The 18,221-nt window shown below is 36.7% G+C and overlaps 1 protein-coding gene across 2 annotated transcripts in view; it reads right to left on the bottom strand.

The window, feature by feature from the left end:
• The window catches only part of LOC145672537 (CDK5 and ABL1 enzyme substrate 2), a 137,482-nt gene that overhangs the window by 48,298 nt on the left and 70,963 nt on the right, over positions 1-18,221 (bottom strand). For both annotated transcript variants that reach the window (XM_081741700.1, XM_081741696.1), the window contains exon 2: positions 1,109-1,236. In XM_081741700.1, coding sequence (XP_081597826.1) covers positions 1,109-1,236 — 128 coding nt within the window. The remainder of the gene's footprint in view (positions 1-1,108; positions 1,237-18,221) is intronic.

The following is an 18,221-nucleotide window of genomic DNA, read 5'->3' as shown; positions in this document are numbered from 1 at the left end:
CCACATAAAAAATGTGTACAGTGACAAGATCAGAGACATCCATCATTTACGGGAAAGAATCGTCGCGGCGGTTGGGACAGTTACACCTGAAATGTTGTGAATACGTGGCGAGAAGTGGAATATCGTCTCGACGTGTGCAGGACCACAAATGGATCCCACGTTGAAGTCTACAAACATTAAACAAAGGAATTCTCTTTCATGATATGTACTAATTGATGTAAGTTTTCATTCATTTAATTAAATTAAATTTATACTTAAAACTAGAGAGTTCTTTTACAAACACCCTGTACTGCACATTAGAATTTTATTCCACCACCAGACCACACAAATCAATCTCACTATTTATTATCATAGCCTAATACACTATTCTCATAGCCTAATACAGAATTCTACTCATATATCACCGTAGCTAAATAATTGATAGCAAACCAATCTTAAAGGGTAGACTGATCCATCATGAAAAGAAACAAAGTTTTCTGGTTTTAATTTAAGTGAAGTGGGAAGAAAACTACAAGAATACTATATTTTTTAAAAAATAATTTATTAAAAATACTATTGTCACGCAAAACAACAGGGTTTAAGTGCCCTTATGTAGACAAGTGATTAAGACACACATATTTGTGTGTGGTTTCGGGTTCAATTCCTCGTGTGTGTGTGTGTGAGAGAGAGAGAGAGGGGGGGAGGGGGCAATTACCATGGATACAAATCCGCGTAAAGGTTTGGAACCAACTGAAAACACCAGTTCACGTCTCATACGACCTTTATACTATAAAAAGACGTTAAACTTCGATCATCCATCAATTACCAGATCTTGAGACGTTAAAGCAATGGTGGATCGTGATAACGTGCTACATTACTGAGCGTACGCTCTAATTTTTTTTAAATTAAAAAAATCAGAAGTGACAACTTATCATGAAATCTGTAAAAGTAAAATTTTATTATAATGCATAAGGAGTATTGTAGCTCTGCTGCACGTTAGAAAAAGTCACCAGTACCTCAAAGAAACAACTCTACTGTTAATGCCACAATATCTTACACTATATCCCTGCTGAAAACAAATACAAGAAACAGGATGTTCCAAATATGTCTTTTCATTCCAAGAGCTTACCTGGAGGACCTATACTTTCATTACTACTAAAATTGTAGTATCTTTCGTCAGGTACTGCAGACTGATGAGTGATTTTTCTTCTCGTAGCTTGAAATCTTCCACTGCATTCACTGCCAACAGTGTTTGTTCTGCAAAGAAACAAGAAACATTCATTCGTCAATACCAAAACCATATCTGAAACAAACAGGAAGAATGTATTATATTAGCCTTTGGCTAGCTGCGAACTTCGCCTCCAGCCCGCTAGATTTGCTCGGCCTGCAGCCTCGCACCTCTTGTTTCTGTCGTTGCTTCCGTTCTTTGCATGCAAGAATATGATTATGGTATCATTCTTCGCGGAAAATTAAACACTTTTCATCCTTAGAATAACATTTTAATCAAAGTGAAATAAAAAAACAAACAAACAAACAATGTCGGTTTAAGTGCTAACAGTGTTCAAAAATTCATTTCAAGTGGTTTAACCCCTCTTTCCCCCTAATGATGATATTAACAAACTCAAAGTCATTTTTATAAATTGAAGGAAAAACTAGAAATTGCTCCTCTTCTCTCGTTAAAAGTGGAATTTTGGAAAACGCTGTGGCATATGTCCAGTTGTTTTGAATAGAGTTTATATACTAACAAGGAGAAAGCAGACTCTGGTACATGAACTTCGGGACCATCTTTCGAGAGGTAGTAGTGCACACTTAAAGTGTTAATATTACAAACGGGGAGAGCACAATAGCCAAAAACAGCGGAGAAAAACTGTCTTAAAGTTTCCGACTCACCGCATATATGATACGACGCGCAAAGTTACCAAGTGACGATGTGGTAGAATTAGGAGCATGTGCAGCTCACGTGCAAAGGGTCCCGGGTTAGATTTCCGTTCGGGTCAATTTTGTTGTTTGTTGCTTTCACCAATAGAAACGTTCAAATCAGTTGTAAAACCTTTCAATGTTCCATGTTAACTAGCAACAGAATGTAACCTACTCCGTAAATATATTGATATCACGAGTTATATAATTATTGTTACTACAGTCGTTGTGTAAAAAATGTTCTTGACGCTTCGTGTCTATATCTGTGGAGAGTGTGCGAATTACAAGGGGGATGAGAAGGAAATCCTCTTTGGTAATGGCATACATCCAGTAATCAATTTGGTCTTTATTTGATGTTCTAAAGCTAGCTTATAGGGGGATCCACAGTAGCACATGAAAAAGCTCGGGTTTGTTCATAAATAAAACTATAGTAACTCTAAGTAGCTCCCTCTCCTCCCCCAAGAGTACATCTTGGATCCGCCTATACTCAAGCTACATTCTTTACTAAAACTTGTTTAATTACAATTTACAGTTAACTTGTTAGCCAGAAAACGTTTCCTCTCCATACTAAGATATACTCTTATGAACATCCGTCTGGAAGTTTTGGTTCTATTTTTGTATTATCATATGGTTAATTTTTGTTTATCCGAAAGTAAAATAAATGAATACACAAATAAATAAACGAAAAAACTTTTACTCCCGATTGTTGATTCTGTAGCTCCCTTTTGACTCTCCGATTTGTATAATTAAAAAGAAAAAAAAAACTAAATTCCTTACGTAAACAGCACTACAGATTACATAAGTTTGCACTACAATCTCACATTGAACGTAACATACAATACGCATAACTTAACTTGTTCTGCTTGAAGCATAGAAGCATCAATTTGTTAACGAACTTGGGAAACGTCACGTATAGCATATAACAATCAATGAATTGATACGCACACCTGTGCTGCAGCTGCAATGGAGGGCTTAAAATAAACAACATTGATTGAATTACGCAGCAAGAAATTACAATGAAATAAATAACAAACAGAATGATAGTACAATGCTTTGATCTCATGGCTACTGCTTGAAGATCTCGCGCAATTCTCTTGATATTTTTCACTTCCAATAGATGGTTCTATTTGTTTTTATCAACGCTAAATCTCTTAGGTCTACGTAATACTACTACGTAGATAATACTACTACAACGAATCACTGAATGCTCTCCCACGAAGATATACTAGTTACAGAAACTCCGAGAAACATTCTATGCAAAATTAAACAGTTTAGAGCAATGTTTCTCAAACTATGGTACGTGAATCACAAATACTGCTAAAGATCCTCTTAGATTGAACACCAGTCTAAAAAAGACAGATGAAAATTAAGTGAATTGTGTATTACACAATATAACTGAGAATCTAATACAAGTACAGACTATACAAATTCAGTAATAGATTATACAGGGTGGCTCGGAACTGCCTTCGACGTTCGAAAGTTGAATACTGCGCACGTGCAGGAGCCCACCCACGCGAGGGTCCACCGCGTCCGGGCCTCCCTTCCCCAGAACCTCGTAATTCGACATACATTTGTAGATTTTAATAGATCTATACTTGTTTAGCTGAGAAATTATTGATGTAGGATAAAGCTTTGATCTTACACTTCATTTGTACTTTTTCTTTTACATAAAAAACCTAGTTCCATATTTTTTCCCTGAGAATATAGGTGGAAGTGTTATACAATTACTTATCGTCTTTTCGAGTACACAATAATACCCGTTCAATACTATACAGACGTAGTGCCTTGTAGTATTGGACTCCCTCTAAAGCTTGGACCTCACCAACAAAAAATTCTGGGTACGCTCCTGGGTACGGGTAATTTTATTTTTCAGAGTTGATACCACCTCTAGGGGGTTCTATGGGGATCGAAACCATCTGCGAAATATTTTACATTTCTTTTTCAAGAGAAAGAGAATGTTACTACAACACATCATGCTATTTACTTCTTTTTGGTGTTAATGACAAGTTAATTATTGACAACTGCATTTTCAATTAAAATATATTTCTTGTATTTAGGGCCGGGTGCACGTGCAGTTCCCCTTCGCTGTAAATATACACTACTGTATCTAACATGAGAAGCTAGCAGTGAAAATAGCAATCTTTTCCGAAGCTTTCTGCCGTCATGTTTCCGTTTGGGGCTTAAAAGAAAGAGGAGTTTTGCAAAAGCAATAGTTTAAGTCGATTTTCTGAAAGTTGAAGGAAAAGGATTCATCAAGCAAAGCAATATAACATTTGTCAAGTAGGGAAGAGAGAAAAAACAATTTTTTCTGCATACACTTGCGACCCTCTTTAAAATACTCCCCACCCCCTCCGTTCTATATATCAGCGTTGTCAGGTGTAGAGAATATTGCCACTACTGGTGGGCACAAAAACAGGTTTCTTGGTTTTCTCCAAAACTGGTTTCGGTTTTCTTCAAATCCGGTTCGGTTTTCGCCGAAACCGATTACCGGTCTTCCCCAAATCCGGTTCGGTTTTTCACCGGATCCGGTTTCGGTTTTCTTGAAAACCGGTTCCGGTTTTTTCCAAAATTTTTCCTTTTTCTGACCAGAATAGTGTTTCGTTGTTCTCCGGAAACCGAATCTGTTTCCACAGAAATGTCTTCCAAAAGTGAAAACCGAACCGGTTTTGAAGAAAACCAAAACGGTTTTTCGGGTTTTCTAGAAACCGGTTTTGCCCATCCCTAATTGGCACATATCACTTTGAAGAGTTTCAATGAGACTGGTTATTTGGTGGTTATGATGCACCCCCTCAGAAAATCCTGGATCCGACCCTGCTTGTACTCAAGTATGTCTTCTTGCAGTCAATTATAAAATGCACGTAGCTTAGTATTGCATATGTTCATCTTTATCATAATCATTATATTATTATTATTATGAACCAAACACTACCTATTCATAAGGTTACTCTATTTCATGACCGAAAAATTAGAACACCTTATGAAAATTTACAAATAGTCATAGTTATGCATTTGTTTTTTTCTGAAATATTAGCATTAATTAAATAATAAGTTAAGAGTCACCAAAAGAGAGTGACAGAGAGTAGATTATTCTTATCAGTTTAGTATTGATGACAAAAAGAGCGGGATTTTTAAAATATCGTATAATGTTTTGGAGAAAACCCGGGACAATTCGAGTTTTGAACATTTTCTTGGGGAAGGGATTGGGAAATTCAGGACTGTCCTGGCTTAACCAGGACACATGAAGATCTATACTTGCCGTAACAGCAGGACGGCCTGTTGGTGCTTTCAGCTTGATAGTCTCGAGTTTGACTCCACGCGTAAGCACAGTGGTAAACGAGAAAAAGTGAGTAAAAATGTAAAAGAACACTAATTCTGATATCTATAAAATAATCTTCAATAAACTACACTATTTACACATTTGTTTTTTTTGTTTTTTAATCTGTAATTTTTAATACGCAATTGAATGCGAAATAGACTTTTTTTTTCTCTTACGTATATCAAAACATGCAACTTTGCATGATTAAAATTGCCGAGAGTAGGAAACCAGCACGACTACACATGCATGCAAACATATCCTCCTACGAAAACTCAACGCAAAATTCTTGGCACAATGCCCAACATGCGTATTCTGAGACTTTTACGACGTCTACATAATTTAGTTCATAAACTTCTTGTCACTTCTACTTCCCAAGTGGAAACGCACGTATTTCACACGCGCTTAAAGCGCAAGTGAATGTTGTGTAAACAGAAAGCTAACTGCTTTATAACACGTGCTGCCAGCAGAACTAGTTCAGAATTAGAATATTAATAGCTAGCACAGCTTAAAGATGCAGTTAAACTTCACCTCTGTGACATCAAAGCAGTGATTCTCACTAAGATTGCGACTGGTGAATCCATCAAAGTGTTGCTTGGTTGTATAGATCCTTGTACCAGAGAGCAAATGAGTTGAAGGAATTCATTTAATGTAGTTCCCTGATTCCTAACTCCACGAGCTGGCTAGATGAATATGTGTAGTACCAAGAGCGCCGATCCTGGGGGGCCGAGGGGGCCTGGGCCCTCCAAAGCCCATGTAGGCCCCCTATTGTATTTATGAGTATACAATATTTGGCATAATTTGAGTGCAATTTGTCTTAAAATCTTCATATATATATATATATATATATATATATATATATATATATATATATATATATATATATATATACACCTTTTGCATCTGAATGCCCCTCCCCAAATTTACAGAGAAATCGGCGCTCTTGTGTAGTACTCACTTCTAATGCCATTATTTCTGGTTCTCTAAACAAGTGTTCGCTATATCATAATTTGAGTAACTTCCAAATTCAATCAAATGTTTTGTCAATACCAAGAATTCTAGGCTCCACTGTAAATTGGACCTGAACCAAGCGTGGTAAACATTTAGATACACGGGAATCTGAAATATTGTATAAATATACGAGGGCTATCCAGAAAGTAGATTACGTTTTCGTCTGTGTCCGCTAGGGGCGGGGCTAGCGCGGCCATCTTGGGGTCAGAGCGTTGCGCAGCTCAGTCGGCATCTAGCCGTGCTAGTGAGAGGTTCGTGCTGTGCTCCGTTAAGATACTGTGACGGTTTGAAATGTCTGCGTTAATTGAAAATCCCGCGAGCTGCGAGGTGCGTGCAGTAATAAGGTTTCTGACAGCAAAAAACTGTAAACCGATAGAAATCTATCGGCAGCTGTGTGAAGTGTATGGGGACAACATTATCACTGAAGGTGGAGTGCGACAGTGGGTCATAAGATTTAAAAATGGCCGAACCAATGTTCACGACGAAGATCGAAGTGGGAGACCCAGCAAAGTGACTGCCGAACTTGTCGAAAAAGTCGATGTTAAAGTCCGTGAAAATCGAAAGTTCACAATAACGGAACTTTCTTTGAGTTTTCCACAAATTTCGCGAAGTTTGTTGCACGAAATCATCAGCGAAAAGCTTGGTTACCACAAGTTTTGTGCAAGAAGAGGTAACGAAGTGGTTGAAGTCGCAGGCGGCCGAATTTTTCGACGAAGGAATTTCCAAGCTCGTACATCGCTACGATAAATGCCTTAATTTGAATGGTGACTATGTCGAAAAGTAGTATTTGTGTGTGGCTTTCATCTGTATATAATAAAATTTGTTTCCTATACTTTGTTGATTTTTTATTCCAAAACGTAATCTACTTTCTGGATAGCCCTCGTATATTTTTTATTAAACTTTCACCGATGTGAAGAAAAAAAAATATCTTACGGCAATATCAAATTCGAAGAACAGATTTGCAATGTTTATTGGCTCCCACATACAGGGTGCTCAGAAACAACTCCGAAATACACCATTTCGAAGCTATAGCCCGCCGAAAATTGATCGGAACGATACAATAAAGTCATATGTCGAAAACGAAATGTCAGATCAAAGTCGGGTAAAAGAGCCTAGTTATCTTATTTTGAGTCTAGATTCTATTAATGCATCAATGGATATGGAATAGTGAAGGCCATACAAAACAGAAAAGAATTATGGCGTCTTCCAAAAACGAATAATAAATTAGGAACTGAAAACTTGCACACTTTTCATATCCAATGGTACATTAATGGAATCTAGGCTTAAAATAATCACTATGTTCTTTTACACGACCTTTATTTGATATTTTGTTCTGGAGTTATAGCCCTTTTAACATTTTTCAATTCTGCGGGGTATAACTCTGAAATTACATTTGTGTTGGTCCATAATTTATATTATTATTATTATTATTATTATTATTATTATTATTATTATTATTAATAATAATAATAATAATAATAATAATAATAATAATAATAATAATAATATGTGAAGACTCATTTCCCATTGTTTGATGTTTTGGAACACCCTGTAGATTAGTTCGAAAACGACACACAAACAAACGAGTGAATGAAAAACTTTACAATAACTGCAGATACAAGTTATCGAACATCATAGGATTTTTTAAGACCGAAACAACTAATATTGGGGAAGCAAGTTATCGAAGCGGGAAATACATGTATTAGTGATGAGCAAATGCAAGACCAAGACCAAGACCCGGGTGGTCTTGGTCTTGGTCTTGGTCTTGCACATGCGGTCTTGGTCTTGGTCTTGCACTGGAACTCTCGGTCTTGGTCTTGGTCTTGGTCTTGCACACCTAGTCTTGGTCTTGGTCTTGGTCTTGCACACCCAGTCTTGGTCTTGCTTGCAAGAGTCTTGCAAGTTTTGCTTTTAAGAAATCTATGAGTTTCATAAGTAAATTTTACTCTGGATATAAGAGATAATACATCCTACATTGCGTCAATAGTGAGGGAAATGCAATGTATGTTTCTAAATGTAATATATTTTACCTTCGTGTAAGTGTGATGATACTGTACAACATAGGCGATGACCTTTACTTTTTTTTTTCAATGGGTGATTACGCTTCACTACTTATAAGATAAATCACAACATTTCGTAATATTTTTATATGTTTTAACAGATCCAATACTCCACTGGTTCCCAAACTGGGGAGGCTACCCCTGACAGTGAGACGCATGAAAGAAAACCAAGACGGCACAGATTACTGAAATACCATAAATTGCAAAATTATTTTTACACTCTAAAGGCGTCAGATATTTTTCTTTCCAACCACGATTAGCTCATCTTTGTATTGAACAAACTCCCAATTAAATATTGAAATTTTGTTTTACTGATTCTAATATGTACTGCATGGGGCAGAAACAAGGTCATTACGCAAAAACGATGAAACAGTTAAACTTTCGAAATGTGGACATGGAGAAAAAAGGAGAGAATCAGCTGGGTTGAACGGAAAATGAATGCAAAGGTTTTAGAAATAGTAGCAGTAGGGGAGAAAAGAAGAATTTTAGATGTAATTAAGAGGAGGACATTAGCTGAGGAGGAACTGTATTATGAGGGACGTGCTAGAGGAAGGGGGCGAAGGAGATTGTAGTTGAAGCTGCCAATAATGGCAGAATAGCTATTATTATGACGATGATGATATGTTTTGCAATATTGACCAAAAAAGAGAGAAAAAATTAAAATAATAATTAAACCTCTTAATATTTTAGAATATAAATGAAATTAAATTTGTGAGTTTTACGTCCTACGATTATGCCGGCTAGGCTAAAGGAGACGGTGACGATGAAAAATGAATGAAAATGATGGAAAGAAGAAAGTAGGAGGAAACGGGAGAACCCCGAGGAAACCCTCGCACACGGTGTTTGTCCACCACAAAGTTCACTTGGCGGGGGCTGGGATCGAACGCGGGACCCCAAACACCAGAGCTGAACGCTCTACCACTGAGCCCCAATATTTTAGAATAATTTGAGTGAAAACTGAAAACGACTCAACTGTCTGTGTATTTTGTGTAAACTCAATTTATATAAATACTTTTGACTTATATTAGAAATACATAATAACGGCATCAAACTTCAAGTTATTTGAAATAAGTACAAAATCACTCTCAGTTGTGAATATAGATTATTTATTGTTGTATAATGTTATATCCATGAATCCTAGATATGCCGTATACCTAAGGGGGCTATAAGTTATATTGATAAACAATTATTCAACGTATAAGCATCCACCTATGAAATCAAACTTGCGGTCAGATGCGCTAAGTTTTTGTCAATGTCATGAAAATGTTATTTCAATATTATTTTATAAGTACACATTAAAAATTTCCAACGGATGCTTGAACCTCAGAGCCAAGGCCATACCCATGTAGTCGGCACCTATGGTGTACGGAATTGCCGATGTTCTATACTACATTTCTTTAGTTTTGGAAGAAAAACACCACTAATGTTTTGAAATGAAATGAAATATCTACTTTAACGTCCCACGATTATTACACTGAGGCTAAGGGAAACAGTGATCATGAGAAATGGTGGAATGAAGAAAGTACGAGGAAACGGGAAAACCCACGCACAGGGTGTTTGTTCACCAAAGAAGCTCACATAGCGCAAGCTGCGATCGAGCCAGGGCCCCATGTAAAAGAGGTGAACGCTCTGCCACTGAGCTACCGTGTCCATAACATGCTCTAGTTTATTTTTGCTTATCCACTTCTTATGGACACAACTATTCTTCGTATGATTTCCCAAAATCCAATCATGGGCCGTCGTGAATGATCAAATGATGACCAAAGTAAATCAGACACTGAAGTTATTATAGCTATATAATTATGCTGTCGGTCGTCTCGTGAACAACCGATTCAAAAAACGACATACTGTAGCTATATGTTACAGGAGCAGATCGACTCACATGGACTGCATAAACTACTGGGAACACATTCACTCCGGCGGTATTTTTACTGGAGCCAAGAAGTTCACGTGAAAGATGTAATGATTTTTCCCCTTCCTTTTTACATTCTATAAAAAATCAACTAGTACCGTACTTGTGCAAGACTCTTGCGCAAGAGTCTTGGTCTTGGTCTTGGTCTTGCAGGTATGGTCTTGGTCTTGCAGGTATGGTCTTGGTCTTGGTCTTGGTCTTGCACCCCTTGGTCTTGGTCTTGGTCTTGCATCGGGATTCTTGGTCTTGGTCTTGGTCTTGGTCTTGCATGCAAGACTCTTGCAAAAACTGCAAGACCAAGACTCTTGCGCTCATCACTAACATGTATACTCGGGATGGCCAAAAATTTTCGGATCCGGATCTTGCCGGATCTGGACCTAGATCCGGATCTCGGATCTGGGTCCGGATCTCGGATCTGGATCCGAAATTCGGATCTCGGATCTGGATCCGAAATTGGAATCTCAGATCTTGATTCGTATCCACACCTACATCTGAAATTGTGATGATAAAATTGAATATCTAAAATGCGTTAAAACTTTTTTCGGATTCACTGATATAGTAGGTTGTTGTGCTTTTAAATGTTTCCATAACACGTTTGTGTTACCTTTGTTCTTTATTTTATTTTAACCTTGCAATATTTACATGTTGCACTTTCTGTCGAAGTGTCTTTAGTAAAATGTTTCCAAGTTTGATTTCTTCCCATTTCCGAGTATAGTGAACTGTCTGAAAACTGATGTAAATGGTAACAAATTCTTCTGTTTAGCTCCTCTTCGAAACTTTATGTTAGCTTCATATTGAAAATATTTATTTTATAAACTTTCTTCTTTTCTCATATACAAATGAAATATCTTTTAGATAAAGCCCTTCTAATCGCAGGAATACTAGACAAAACAAACTTTTTATTAATAGTAGTTTCTAACACACTAGAGTCCAACCATCAACAAATGTAATAATGAATATCTTTCACTTCGAAAGTATATACAACAAAAGATATAGATTAGTTGGCGTGGAACAACAGTAGATTTTTAAACATACACACGAGAATTTCAGGAGAGCGATATGGTAGTGTTCGTTGTATGACTTTATTACCTAACTTACGGCTTGCCCTTCTGAGGTCGGGAGTTTGTTGAAGGAGTAAATATAAAAGAGATTTAGGTTATTTTTTCTTCACCCTCCAGGTTTCTTTAATCATACATTGCAGGACGTAACCAAAACATATCCATGTATTGTATCATTGAAGCGTTTTGTGTTTTGTATATTAAAGTGTTCAAAAATACTTTACATGTTCGCATTTGTTCATGTGATCTCAGGTTCAATTCTCAGTGGAAATATACATGAGGAAATTGAAAGCTAAAACAATATGAAAATAGTATTTAAAAGTCAGGAAATTGATATTAAAACTTTAGCTCTCTATTGGGACTGTAAGGCTGTAGTTAAATTAACCCACACGTTTCGTGAAGGTATATTACGTCGTTATTGTTTATTTACTATAAGCTACCAGATGCATCCTCAGAGGCCACTTTACACTGTAGTAAACAACAGATGAAAACATTGGAAAAGGAATGGAAGGAAGGTCTCCAGAACCTTAGATCAAGGTACTAACCTAGCATTTGCCCAGTATAACTGAGGAACAACCCTGGAAAATCCCCAGTCAGGATGGCTGGTCTCCGAATTCGAACCCGGCATTATCCAATTGCGAAGCAAGAATCCTAACAAGTAGCCTGAGCTCGCTCTGTATTATTATTATTTAATTAACGTAATGTTTTAAAATTAGTGCAAATTAAACCCTACGTTCTTTATTGCTGATAGTTAATAAGCCTACATGAGACATCAGTCCCCCATCAAGAAAGAATACTAGAACTGGAATTCAGGAAGCGGGGGTGAAGAGATTAATGAGGATGAGGAAACTATGTAAGATGCAAAAACAGTAATTATGACTTCATTACAGATATATTCACTTACATACGTCAATTAATATTTCTCTGATACAGTACTTTTTATAGTGGCAGGAAAATGGCCCGCTTTTGTAAACGAACACAGTAAGCACGTGCGTATAGGCGCAATGTCCGTGCAAAGAAACATAGGTAAAACTAGAAAAAAAATAGGCAAAGCGAGGGGATAATGATAAATCGCCCTTCAACTTATTTAAAAAAAAAACTAAAAATAACTAAACTTTAGCTAGCTACGAAATACGCGAGGCGAATTTTATTGAAAAGATTGTTTTTTCCTTAGCGATTATTTGTGCTAACTATGAACATGAATTAAAAAGAAAACAAGTAGCTAGCTCTGAGTTTCGCAAACTAGTTGAAAAGAAAATATTGGATAAAATTTAATAATAAAGAAGGCATTTATGATAATTAAAACAAACTAAATTCTTGGCACGACAGTCCTTTGGTTCCTACCAGCGGGCTTACGTTGAAAGTGGGGATGTATAGTCAACGCATCAACACCCGAAGTCCCTAATGCCAGCTTTCTAGACTGAAGTCCGCTACCTCTTACTTAAGATAACTCCCCAATTATCCTCACGATGCTAGGTCAACATCGAAATTATTGAATGCCTCTCCGGAAATTGAACCCATGACCACGGGCACCGAAGGCACGCTCTCCGTCTTCTATAGACGAAAAGCTATAGTTACCCACATTACCTAATACAGAAATAACTTCTGATTCTCTAGTAGCTGCTGATGGTGATAGTCAAGGTTCACCGAAGCATGATCCCAAACCCAAACTGAAATATTGATGTCACTGGAACGCCTGAAAAGTCATTGTGGGTAAGTGAAATGCCCACTTGTCAGGATGAAAAGCGATGCTAATGTGAAATGCGGGGCTGTCAGAGGTACTACTTATGATAAATGGATTTATAATATTCGATGTTGCCATAATATTCTATGTTGCCATTCTATTCAAGAACATAACTGTTAATCTTAGCTTTGAAAATGTTACATAAGGAGTTTTATTGCTATAATTAGGTTGCATTAGGAATTATCGGATTTATTTTAACGCTTAACTTTTACGTCTCTTCTGATTTACGAATATTTAAATCGCGATTATCCCCCTAAGGTCAATTAGTGATATTTTAAATCATTTCGAACCAACTTTATATATGGTTAGTCTTGTTACATGGGAATAATTGAGACCAGAAGCAGTCTACAGGCTAAGTCCAAAAGGATCTTGGGCGACCTCATGATAAACCACGTCTTTCAGCAAGGTGAATTCTGGCAATTCGATACCCACATGAGGAAATCTTCGGTTCAGTGTGAAAGCTTCCATAAGAACCAGCACTCTAATCAGTGAAATGTGCTTTGCTAACTTTTATTCAATGTGAAAGTATCTAACTTTATTGTTAAAAAACAAAAGGCATTTATTTCAAACAAGTCGCTATTACAGTTTTCGTATTTGAACACAACACTCATGAAAAGTCATGTTAAAGCGCGACTTGCCCCTGAAAAAGAATATTTATCTGTTTTAGTTTCTCGTGTTCCCCAAAGTACACGCGGAATTAGTGCAAGTGCCTTCCGCTCGCATTACCTAGGTACAAACACGACCCGCTCGGGAGAGTAATACTCCCGGAAGTACGATTTTTGCGCGCTACTCCAGCTGTTTTACGCGGTATCCTAGTCAGTTGTTTTAAGTTGGTCACAAAATCTATATCATTTAGTACAAGGGGAACAAAACGAGCCTTATATCATGGAGTACAAGGGCAACAAAACGAGCCCTGCGGGGCTTCTAACCCATTCCTACTACTACTTATCTGCACAAAACTAAGTAAATCACATTTTCGAGTATTATTTTCGTATTATTTTAATTTAAAAAGTGTTATAAAAATGTAAAAAAAAAATGTTTAAAAAAAACTTTCCACGGTCCGGGTTTGAACTCACGCCAAAAGAAATTTCATTACTAGTATATAGCGCTACCCCACTCGGCCACGAGGACCGACAACAGCAATCGTCTGAATTCTGCTATTTGAATGCAACGTGGCAAGACATAGATAATGCCAACCAATCAGAATTGTGTTTCCCGTTCCTACTTCCGGGAGCATTACTCTCCTGAGCTAGTCCTGTACAAACTGCTACGATCTTAGTACTAGCACTTGTTTCGGTTTCCAGATCTCAAATATTTATCCTTCAGCGTGATTCTATGTATGAATCCGAAATTTCAAATCTAGATAAGGGGCACCAAAATTCATAGTTTATTCTCGGTGCTCATATTGTGATTTACTAAATAATTATTAAATCTAATTGTAAGGTATAAATTTGATATTTTGAGCAGACTGAGCAAGATAAATATACGTAAAAACTAGTCAATACTTGTAGTGTAGAATGAAGGAGACAAATAGACTTGTCAATATTCGTCTTAATTTTCTGTTTTCTTCTTCACTGTCAGGATTTCGTGAAATTACTTTCGGCGAATTTTTGATATTCAAGTTTATCACAATTTGGGTGGGATGTGGGTTTGGATAAGAATCAAGATCTGAGATCCGGATTTCGGATCCAGATCCGAATTTCGAACCCAAATCCGAGATTCGGATCCGGCCATCCCTAATGTATACCCTATGGTGCAGATAAGGTGGAAAGGTAACCCAAAGCAGGATCTTACAACGAAGAGTAACAACAATCGTAATTAGATTAGGTAAGCATAGGATAGAACTTTTGTTTCTGTTGCAATAAACCTACCAATGTCCGAAATACAGATTTAGTCTGGTTCCTATTATCTGAAAACAAAGCGCATGCTAGTTTAACTCTGAATCACGTTAAGTTTAGTATCCTTTAAAATATGTTTTCCGACTTGAAAGAATGAAAAAACAATTGAGGAGTTTACGCCCTTTTTGCATCAAATGCATTTGTGGCTTTTGCCATGCTTGTTTAGCGTCCTGGTAACATTTCATTTCAATATCGGAATAAAATGCTGCATATTACATTGTTTTATGTAAGAAAAAAACACTACTTAAATTTTCAACATCGTTTTTCTCCAACTCCATGTTTCAGACACGCGCTCATTGCATCATACTCCTCAATTGCTTCACTCAATGTGCTCATTATAGCATGTAAAGTTTACTCCTCGGGGCCATGGTGGCACAGTGATAAAGATATCACCTTTAGTACGGGGGTTTCTGGTTCGATTCTAGCTCGCGCAAAGTGGGGTTTGTGGTGGACAAACACCATGTGCGTGAGTTTTCCCGTTTTCTTTCACTTTCTTCATTTCATTATTTCGTTCATTATCATCACTACGGTCTTCCCTAGCCTCGGAGCATTATCGTGAGATTAAACTAAAAAATCTACTATAAATGACCTAAACGATTTGTTGGTTATTTGAGCTGGAGTTGAGCGTTTTCTTTCAGCACCGAGGCTACATAACATGGACCTATATTTTAGATATGGGATCCGAATCACATGAGCTACAATCGGGAATAGAACTTAGGCCTTCCGTGCCGAAGGCAAGTAGCGAACCATATAGTCACGAGAAAGCTACCAAATTGAATTGTAATATAAAATGCTTTCTCTCAAGTTTAACTTACGCCTTTGCATGATACTAATGATATGTGTATCAGACTCTCCCTTCGTTACTCCCGTTTAATGTAAATTAGTAACAATGGATACACGTTTCGAATACAGAGTCGTGAGTTCGATCCCAGACAGCGTACTACATGGATTTTCTAATGGATAAACACACCTTGCACGATCTATTTCTCACTCGCTCTTTTTTCTTACTTCATTACAGTATTTCTGTCTTTATTGCATCACGGATTTGCATGTATCTTCAACTCCTCTAGTCAATAAACATAAACTTAACTTGAACCCCTTAGTAAATATCTACGGCCGCCCAGTCGAATTTTGGCAGGTGATATGTAGTAAGCACATAGACACCCATCAATGTTGTTTTTTGCTTCTTAGACCAGAGTTCGCTCTGAAAGTTACATGCCTCTACCGGGAATTGAATCCAGAACCACGCCCATCACAGGTACCCACGCTATCCATCTGACTACAAGGGGATATTACAAATTTAATTTATTTTCTTAGTTTCCACGTAGAACTAAGTTTTTCTAACAGTTATGCCATTTACCACGGCTAAAGAAGGCGGATGATTAATGGAATTTCGGAATGATTAATGATTCCGAAATTAAGTTTTTGTGCTGTCCCACCGTGAATCGAAGCCCGGACCACGTGCAAAAAGGCACACACGCTAGCCACTAGACCAGCAAGGGGAACTTTGTAAAAATAATTACATAAATAAATAAATAAATAACTTGTATAAATCAATTAATTGTGTCTAATCTGTACTATTGCACACTATTATTTTCTTTCATATTGTTATTATTATTATTATTATTTAAATTCATGTTTGATTCTCAATATGTGACAAACATACCCTTAAACTGTCTCCGCGAGCATTTCTCAATGGCCAATTCAAAACGAAAGTTAAAAACATAGCGACTGAACAAAAGTTACCCTTTAATGCATTAATGGCGCAAACTCTATTACACACTTAGCCACATTGTCTTACCAACAAGTGTTAAATTTGTTATAACTTTACTCAAAACTTGGATTTATGATTTGTTCGAAAACTGCTCTATAAAAAATAAAAAGTGTCATTTATAGGCTGGACAGTCCGCAAGTCCCGATGTTTGACCTTCGCAACAGGACATGGATCCGATCCGTAGCTGGGGAGTAGGATTTGGTCCAGTTCCTTATTTTACTCTCCCTGTACATTATCCCCAAAAATTAGTCCTTAAAACACGGCGTATCCATTAATTTTATATTGCCTCTCCCTAATATATACTGCTAGCAGTGGACTTAGAATGAAGTAATTAAGTTCTTTTCAGTATGGTAGCATTGTAAGAGGAGATTGGCCAGATTCTGGACCCATCCACATTGAATTGTTTTTTCTTTCTTGGACCTATCAAGGTAAAGGAGATGTTTTTAATCTTCAGTGTAGTGTGTGGAACTTACATTGCAAATAAATGCACGAAGTAAAAGGTAAGACCGACATGAAAATATACCGATACATTCGCACAGACATAAAACTATTAACTTTTTTCTAAAAGTCAGAATTATTTCCTATTAACAACCGGAAGAGTCATGAATCTTCTAACTTCTTTACTGATGCAATGTAACCCATGTAAATTACGTATGAATGATACAAATTACAAACGCCCACAGAACTCGTGAGAGAACATTCTCACACATAACACTGTTCTTCCTGAAACAATGTAAATACATACCGTAATTAGTGAAGTAATTAAATACATAGTTTATGGATGCATATGGTATCTACTTCCTTATAAACATGTTGAAAATGAGAGATTTTATAAGACTGTTTAAAGCAAGAACTTGAAAAATGAGGAAAACAGCATGCTATTTATTTATTTTTTAAAAAACAACTGCCAATGATGAAGAGCAAGAAATGTTAGAAAATTTAATTTTCTCGAACATAAAAGTTGCAAATATGTTGTTTCAGTGACTCACATTCTGAAGAATTATTCTAAAGAGATATGCCAAAATTCTGTATTAAAGTGATGAAAAATTCAACTCGAAAATCAATGACTATATATGTCGAAAAAGTGTATGGGATGTCTGTCTGTCTGGTGTTCTTATGTGCAAAAAGAATCAAATTTTAAATTTGTATCTTTTAGAAGATGCATTTCATGGATGTTGGTAAAGTTCCTTTCCTGCATCAAGGTTCAAAGTCACCCATCTTTCAATTTCCCAAAGTCCAAGAACTATCAGCAGTGGGAACATTGAATGATATTCTCACCCCAGAAAAGTGTACAGAAGGTCATGAGTTAGTTTGCAGTTGATTGTTTTTCAGCATCAAGGATATACAGTATAAAATTATGAAATATAGACTAGTCTAATGACAATTTATAAAAACATTTCTTTAGATAGATAATGGGTTAAGAGGACGTTCTTGTATTTCTAGGGCAAGAAGAATGGTTAAAATTTATTGAACGTTTTATTGGAATGAAATCTAAGTTAAATTTTAGCGAAGTAATGGTAAAGTATTAGCTACAACACAAATGTATATTTTATAT

Source organism: Thermobia domestica, chromosome 2 (assembly GCF_964235325.1).
Source record: "Thermobia domestica chromosome 2, izTheDome1.hap1.1, whole genome shotgun sequence".
Lineage (NCBI taxonomy): Eukaryota > Metazoa > Arthropoda > Insecta > Zygentoma > Lepismatidae > Thermobia > Thermobia domestica.
This window is presented reverse-complemented; position numbering and strand designations above follow the sequence as displayed.